The 8,707-nt window shown below is 37.6% G+C and overlaps 2 protein-coding genes across 2 annotated transcripts in view; both read right to left on the reverse strand.

Moving 5' to 3' along the window:
• LOC123973933 (olfactory receptor 4P4-like) overlaps nucleotides 1–225 on the reverse strand; it is a 1,094-nt gene extending 869 nt beyond the window's left edge. The window contains exon 1 of the mRNA XM_046054320.1: nucleotides 46–225. Within this exon, the coding sequence (XP_045910276.1) occupies nucleotides 46–222 (177 nt within the window). The 5' untranslated portion in view covers nucleotides 223–225. The remainder of the gene's footprint in view (nucleotides 1–45) is intronic.
• A 4,529-nt stretch (nucleotides 226–4,754) lies between these two features.
• LOC123974053 (olfactory receptor 142-like) overlaps nucleotides 4,755–8,707 on the reverse strand; it is a 4,199-nt gene continuing 246 nt past the window's right edge. Inside the window, exons 2-3 of the mRNA XM_046054472.1 lie at nucleotides 7,179–7,198; nucleotides 4,755–5,523 (exon numbers count right to left, since the gene is read on the reverse strand). Of these exons, the coding sequence (XP_045910428.1) occupies nucleotides 4,755–5,523; nucleotides 7,179–7,198 (789 nt within the window). The remainder of the gene's footprint in view (nucleotides 5,524–7,178; nucleotides 7,199–8,707) is intronic.

The raw sequence follows: 8,707 nt of genomic DNA on the forward strand, positions 1-8,707 counted from the left end.
TGATGTCCCATAAAGTCCATTGATGCACAGATTACAGAGGAAGATGTACATGGGTTCATGAAGGTTTTTGTTCACAATGATTGTCACAATAATGGTCACATTTAACAGCCAAATCACACTGTAACACAATAAAGTGAGAGCAAAGAGAGCAACTCTGTAGTTTGCTGTGCCATTTAATCCTGACAGAGTAAACATAGTTATTACGGTTTCATTATCAATCATATTCATAATTAAACATCTTTGTATATCATTCTAAATCTGAAATAACTATTTTAATACGCTCAGTAACAGAGATCACATGAGAGGGAGACATAAGATTCCTCCTTTAAAATCCATTAATACACAGATTACACAGGAAGATACATAGGCTCATGAAGTTTGTGGTGTACTATGTTGGTTATGATGGAACAAAATGTACTATCCAAATCATTAAGTAAAACAAAATGTACTATCCAAATCATTAAGTAAAACAAAGTGAAAGCAAAAAGAATACATCGTCGTTGCACTGTGTAATTTAATGCTAAAAGTATAAAAAAAAGTAAGTGCAGAAACATTAAACTTTGTCAGCTGCAACAATATTGTTCCTTTAAATCTACTTTTATATCCAACGTTTCTCACCTCAGTATGTGCAAATCATAAAGTGTCACAATAGAGAAACATCTTTTACATTTGTTCCTGAGTTGTAGGTGGTGCAGCGGTCATCCTGTGCTGAGTGTCTCTGACTCTGCCAGCACTGGTTCCTCTGCTTAAATCATCTATCTCTGATGACTCAACACAAGCTGGGAATTCAAGCAGTAGAGTAGAGCAGTAGGTAACTAGGGCTGAACAATTAATCGTCTTGAAATTGAAATTGCGATTTGAAAGAACGCGATTAGGATGGATTGGCGACCTGTCCAGGGTGTACCCCGCCTTTCGCCCAATGTCAGCTGGGATTGGCTCCAGCCCCCCTGTACCCTGTACGCAGGATAAGTGGTTGACGATGGATAAATGGAAGAACGCGATTAGCTAATCGTGAAGACGGCGATTAACATGTAGGTTACGTATACAGCGCATCTGATCCGTTTTAACAAGTCATTCCATTGTCTTCCTTGTGTGACAAGCACCATGCGCCTCCTGTTCCGGTCCTACTCACCAATCAGAGCGGGCACAGGGTGTATACATTTTACAACATCAAACGAGGCATAATGGCGTCAGCCGAACTGACACAGGCAGTGGCTGTGCTGCGGTTTTGTCCGGCGTCAACTCGCACTGAAGTGTTTCAGTAGCAGAGAGTTTAGCCTGTCCCACGTTGTTGACGTGTTTTTAATTTGTCATTTTGTGTCCTTCAACTTTGGATAACAGCTCTCCTTGAGCCCGGCTGTTTCTCAATACCGAGTTTGCCAAGTTCTGACTTCTGTACTTTAAAGCTCGGACTTGGCAGGTTCGGCTCATGAGTACAAACTCCCAGGGACGGGAGCACGCAGGCAGTCATTCAGCAATTGTAAGCAGCGGCCTTCATGACATCTCTGAAAAGTCATAGCCATTTTTTTAATCAGCTCTGTCTTGAGAAATCAACCATACATTTGGAGTTTAAACAACTATATTCCCACATAACTATTTTAGCTAGCTCAAGTCATTTTCATGCAATTCAGTTACTTTAGCTAGTTAGCTGTTTTTTGACAGTAGCCTACATTGTCTTAAAAACTAAGCTTAAACTAAGTAGCGTAAAACCGCTGTATATTTTAAAATGTTATTGCTTCATGATAATTGTTAACAAGTGTTAGTTAGCCTGTTCCTGAAAGCAGCTAAGTTGAGATTTAGGGTAAACACACTGCTGTAGGCTCCTTGCAATATAGTCTCACAGACCAAAAAACTATAGTACTAGCCATGTGCTACTGTAGACATTTGTAGTGAACTTTACTTAGAAAACAAGCAACTATCCATAATTAAAATAAAACATTAAATATTGAATACACAGGCTACAGTAATGTAATTAATCCTTAGGTAGGGTGAAACATAGGTCTCTATTACAGCCACTCATACATAGGTGTCATTTACACTGGGGACGCTGGGGACATGTCCCCACCACTTTTTTAAAGTATAATTTGTAACAAAAAACATTCTGAAATATAGCTTGTATCTAAATAAAAAATTAAAATACCTTTACAAAGGTTTGTTTGCACATTAAGAAAACATGCAATGCAATTAAAATATAGCTTGTTTACAACTTGTCTGATTATCTGACCTATGGACTGTATATTAATTGCGTGGCCTACTCAGACACTTTTGGCATGAGACACCCACTTTCAGGCTTAGTCTCACACTCTCACGCTGCCAAATCGCACAGCAACTAAAGGCTTGTGAAGACCACACGATTTTCAGCGTCGGCCGCTGGACGTGCCGTTCACACTACACAACTTGCCGTCTTGTGACAGGAGTCTTGAAGCCGTTGTGGAGTTCACACTACGTGACTAATTGGTGACAGGGGGTCACACACTACACAAGCTGACAGCGACTCTGTCACCCGACACTGGTCTCCAAACCACGTTTTGTCAAGAAAACACACGTGAAATATGAAATGACACGAACCTACGCACCAAACAGCTGTTGTTTGTTATTATAAAGATACCAATTATAAAGACAAAAAATCTGTGTGAAAGAATGGATTAGCACATGCATGTGGCAGGGACTGTGTGTGCTACAGAGAGAGCTGAGGGGAGTAAAAAGTGTTCTGCGGTGAAAAAGTAGCTGCCTGCTCTAATTGGCTGGAAATGGATGTCGAGTCGGTCAACTCCGCCAGATATTTGGCGTGCTAGATATCTGGCAGACGTTGCCGATGTGTCAGAAATGTGTCATGCGTCACTGAGTAGTTCACACAACCACTGGCGACCGCCGATAAACCGCTGAATCGCCTAAAACTTGTGTAGTGTAAACTAGGCCTACGAAACCACAAAGCCACTCCTTGATGAATGATGAAGAGCCGTCGTCAGGGCTCATTTTTAGGACACGAATATGAACCATGTAAGGCAAGGCAAGGCAAGTTTATTTGTATAGCACATTTTACAATCCCGATATTTATACCAGCTAGAGGAAAATTAAAAAATGTTTGCACCAAACATTCAGACTACCTGAGCGGTTATAGATGATGCATGGCTGTTATCTACACAGTCACAGGAAGAAGTATGTGAACCCTTTGAAATTACCTCGATTTCTGCATAAATTGGTCATTTGATCTTCATTTTCAATAGACAAACAAAATCTGCTTATACCACACAAATTATATGTTTTCATGTTTTTATTGAACATACAATGTAAACTCTTGGATTTAATAACTTGTTGACCCTCTTTTGGTAGCAATAACCCCAACCAAGTTGCAGTAGCAGATCAGACTTGAACAACGGTCAGGAGGAATTTTGGCGCATTTACAAAACTGTTTCAGTTCAGCAATGTTCTTGGGATGTCTGGTGGGAATCGCTCTCTTGAGCTCATGCCACAGCCTCTCAGTATGGTTGAGGCCAGGACTCTGACTGGCTCACTCCAGAAGGTATATTTTCTTCTGCTGAAGCCATTTTGTTGTTGATTTACTTTTGTGCTTTGGTCGTCGTGCTGTTCCGTCACACATCTTCTGTTGAACTTCTATTTGCAAATAAGGTTAATGGACTTTAATTCTAGTGCTAGCAAAACAAAAAAATAAACGAAATAAAACTGCGACATTTCATTCTAAATTCAGTGCCCAATAAAGAAGGGGTAAACTGATAATCCACAAAATTAATGGTATACATTTTCAATTTAAGAAACAGCCCCTATGAAAGCTCCACAATGTGGCCTGTGGAAATGACATTATTGATAATATTGGGGTGGAGGTATAAATCTCTGAGACCAATATGTGAAAACCTGAACAAATAAACAGAACTTGCATTTAAGATGCAGATACTGATATAAAATCAATCATATTACAACAGAATTAGTAAATTTTGTGAGAAAGTTATGAGATGTTACTTATCAGTAAATGTGTTCACCTTTTCAGCATTTGGATATTTTATGTGGATGCATCACATTTGTCCACTGTGTGGTTATTTTGGGGGCATGAATAGCTTCTATTGCAGTTTGTATTGATGGCATATCTATCAAGGTTTGTGTAATTTAATTTCACACTACAATGTTCATTTTCAGGCCCTGATTTCAAAGACAACAGGCTGCGTTCAAGTGCATTTAATGTCTGTTTTGGAAGTTCATTCCCCATTGCTCAGATAATATTTCCCAAATAATCTACATGGTAATTTTTGGGCAAAAGATGTACGGTATCTGTGAGGTTGCCATGCATAAGTGCTGCAGCCTGTTCTCTGGGACACTATTGGACTATACATACAATAGTCTTACTCTGATGAAGGCCTGTTCAAATAAGACTTGTCACAGACTGAATTATAAATCAAGGTTATTGTAATTTTTGCAATATATTAGTTAAGAAATGCATATTGGGATAACAAATTAATATTGTTGAAGTTTATTAATATTTCACCTGATCCTCTATGCTTGACACACTCATTTATAGTAAAACACTAAATTCTTTGTTAGCAATGGCTATTTCGGATTTCTGTGTTTGAGATCATAAAAAGGTACAAAAAAGAACTTTTATGTGAGAAAAGACAATGATAATAACAATTTTATTGTTATTATTAAAGTACACACAAGTAATAAGGATTATGATATACATTTTGTGATTGCATAAATGGACGTCACTACAAAAAACACACACTAGATGATAATGTACTAGTCTAGAGACGTTTACCACACCAAAACTGTATAATTCTATTTCTTATTTGTGTGAGTTTGAAACCATATATGAGGGGATTGATAATTGGAGGGAAAAAAATAAATTCTATTGCCATGAAATTCTGGGCACTTTGTGGTAACGTTTCTGAGCCCAACCGCATGTACAACAAATCAAAAAGAATACACACAGTTAAAGTCACTAAACAGAAAAAATGTGGAAGACATGTTTGCATAAACTTTGTCCTGTTCTCTTTGGATGTTAGGCATGTTGAGATCAGATATACATAAGACCAAATAATAAAAATAAAATGGCCAAAATAAAAAATATAATTAAAAGGTGGAATAATATTGTTTGTTATGGAGACAGTACAAGCTAGTTTCCCAATGAAATAATTAACACAGTAGATCTTTGGGATGTGTGAGCCACATAACCTTGATGTAGATGTTGTTACTGTGCTCATGAACATCAAGTAAAGGGGTAGAAACCAAGCAAAAAACACAAATACACAAACTCTTTGTTTAGACATCATAGAGTGGTAAACCAGAGGTCGACATATAGCCACATATCTGTCATAGGCCATAAGAGCTAGAAGAGAGAAATCAGCACAAGCTGAAGAGTGCAACACAAAACCCTGCAGAAGGCATCCAGCATAAGAGATGACATGAGTGGTAGATAGAAGATCATTGAGGAATTTGGGGTAAAAGCCTGATGTCCCATAAAGTCCATTGATGCACAGATTACAGAGGAAGATGTACATGGGTTCATGAAGGCTTTTGTTCACAATGATTGTCACAATAATGGTCAAATTTAACAGCCAAATCACACTGTAAGACAATAAAGTGAGAGCAAAGAGAGCAACTCTGGTACTTTGCTGTACCATTTAACCCTGACAGAGTAAACATAGTTATTACTGTTTCATTATCAATCATATTCATAATTAAACATCTTTGTATATCATTCTAAATCTGAAATAACTATTTTAATATTTTACTGAGAGGAAATTGCATTTGCATACCCTTTTTTGCTGAAGGAAGAAATCCAGTTATGTGTCTATTGATCCCTAAAAACTTTCAATTTGACATCAGTAACAGAGATCACATGAGAGGGACACATAATATTCATCCTTGAAAATCCATTAATACACAGATCACAGAGGAAGATACATAGGCTCATGACGTTTCTGGTCCATTAAGATGGTTAAGATGGGAACAAATTAAATTCAGGAAGTAACACAGTAAACTGAGAGCAAAAAGAATACATCGTCATTGCATTGTGTAATTTAATCCTGAAAGTATAAAAAAAGTTAAGGCAGAAACATTATCCTTTAAACTTTGTCAGTTGTCACAATATCTTTCATTTAAATCTAGTTTTATATCCAACGTTTCTCACCTCAGTATGTGCAAATCATAAAGTGTCACAATACAGAAACATCTTTTACATTTGTTCCTGAGTTGTAGGTGGGCCAGCGGTCATCCTGTGCTGAGTGTCTCTGACTCTGCCAGCACTGGTTCCTCTGCTTAAATCATCTATCTCTGATGACTCAACACAAGCTGAGAATTCAAGCAGTAAAGGTTGGAGAGAGGTAACTAAAGAGGTTTATGTGACTTGATTTTGTGTTGATCTCAAACCATTTCAACATAAAGTCAAACGCAGTGGGGGTTCTATCAGTGTGAGATGTGAAAAATGTTTAAAGTGACTTTGGCCGCAGGAAAAGGTATTATTTTGAATAACTTTTTATGCATTTGAAAGATAAAATGTCGATATATAAAAAAATCTGTGTTTTTCAAACATGGAAGTACTGGCCATGCAGACCCTTTGCCTGACAATAAAGCTTTAGTCATTTTACATTTAACATTCAATGTGATCCAGGCATGGGTTAGATTTATGATTGCTACCAATGATTTTCACATTTCACTGAATGTAATCTTGGGTTGTGGAGAAACCTCAGTACCTTCCTCAAAATATTTCTAGCTATCAGCAGCAAGAACGGTAGGAGCATTGAGAGGGGCCTGTGTGCAATTTTACGTCATTATTATCATTAATTATTCTGACACAATGACAGTATCTGTCAGGATCTAATGATAAATACTTTTTCACATATCGGAGAGGTAAAATGTTGCACACAGATCACAGGCAAATTATTTGGAATAAAGCGTCTGTCCTCAGGATGAGTGCTGTAGTTCCATCAGAGGTGTCAAACCAATTTGATTTACTGTGGCTCTAAAGTCTGTTCAGTGATTCAATGCATATATTTTTCTGTCCTATCAAGTTTATTAAAAAGAGTTTTCCTGCTTCAATGCATATTGTTGGTTTCATATCGTAACAACAGATTCTAAGAGTATAGGCGACACCCTTTATGAGCTGTCACAGATTTTTTTTCGTGCCCTTGTGCTCCCAATCGAAACCACTTTTTTCTTCAGCTGACGTAGAAAGAGCCAGTAGTGCCTGCAGCCTAGAGGGCTACGCCTATAGAATCTGAGGTTACGATATGTTACCAATGTTCTATTTCCAGTCCCTCCAGGATTTCGTGGGCCTTTTTTGTGAATTGTAAGTCGCGATGAAATTACATGGATTTGTTGAATTTGTCTTAATAGTTGCGATTGCGACATCACAAAGTCGTGGAGGGTCTGACTAACATTTTTCATTATCAACAATACATTTTAGCTATGCAAAACCTCTCTGGTGAGAGATGAACAATGTATAATGTTGGCTAAATGCATCAAATGTAACGTTATCGTGCAACGAGCGTGGATTAGTTCGTCAAACTGATTAAAATACTACTACTACTGTAATGTTGCACTGCGAGTTTACCTGAGTTTCCAGCATTTTTAATGATGCTGTTTCTTTTTAAGTCTCATTTTGGCTGATCCCGAGTGCTCGCATATGAGTTCAAGCATGCAGAGGAGCACACCTAAAGTACACGCTTGGAAATGTAGTGGTTGCAATCTGAAACGTCACCACTAGAGGTCACTGAAAACTACACGTGGTCTCTTTAAATTAATAACTGTAACAAAATTACCATTAATGGCCAGTTGTTAAAGGATTTGGAGATCTCTTATGCAACATTAAAAGAACCAAGCGTGTACACAAGCATTTATATAATAGGATACACAAAATCAAAAACACATGAATCAGACTAAAATGCACCCAAGTAAGACAAACAGATGTATGTGTGTGTCTCTTTAGACCATTCTCATCTCAGGACGTCCAATACCAACGCTTTCAGAAAAAGTGACTTAGTTGTTTGGCGCTAAAAGTACCCTTCAGCATCTGTATGAGATGTTCTGGGTGACTCAGGTGCATGCTGATCAGTAAAACTGTGAAATAATAAGCAAAGAGTACGTCTGTTTGCTGTGCCGTTTAACCCTTTGATTGTCGCAAATTCGCATCACACCACTTCCATTCAGACTGCAGCCGAGCTAGCGTATGTATTCCCAAAAGGCCAGTTTGTGCGTATTTGATACGTACCTAGAAACCTTTTGCAAGCACTGTATGAGTGTAGTCGCAAATTTTAATTATACCTAAATTTTTATCTATTTTATGTGCTATTAATATCCACTTAATTTAGCATCAGCATGAAAGCAAAAAAATATTTTTTTCTAGATTTTTAAATATAAATGTAAATACATTTAGGCGCCAAGGGGTTAACTCTGACAGGGTAAACACTATTCATCATGACATTTTACAAATTATGGTTCAGATGTCATTCTAATACTGCACAGATAACTTGTGTTTGCACAACCTAAGTTGTGGGAGGAAAGAAGGGAAAATCTGTTCTGTCTACTCATCCCTTACACGTGTTACCATTTGTTTATATTCTTTCGTGACAGTAACACTCAATGACATTATTATCATGGCACTTCAGGTATGTGGAAGTCTCTTTCACTGAAGAGCAGTCTACTTATAATTCATATGTACTGTATATGTCTCTTTTATGATAAAGTAAATGCTGAG

This window comes from Micropterus dolomieu, linkage group LG07, assembly GCF_021292245.1.
Source record: "Micropterus dolomieu isolate WLL.071019.BEF.003 ecotype Adirondacks linkage group LG07, ASM2129224v1, whole genome shotgun sequence".
NCBI classification, from domain to species: domain Eukaryota; kingdom Metazoa; phylum Chordata; class Actinopteri; order Centrarchiformes; family Centrarchidae; genus Micropterus; species Micropterus dolomieu.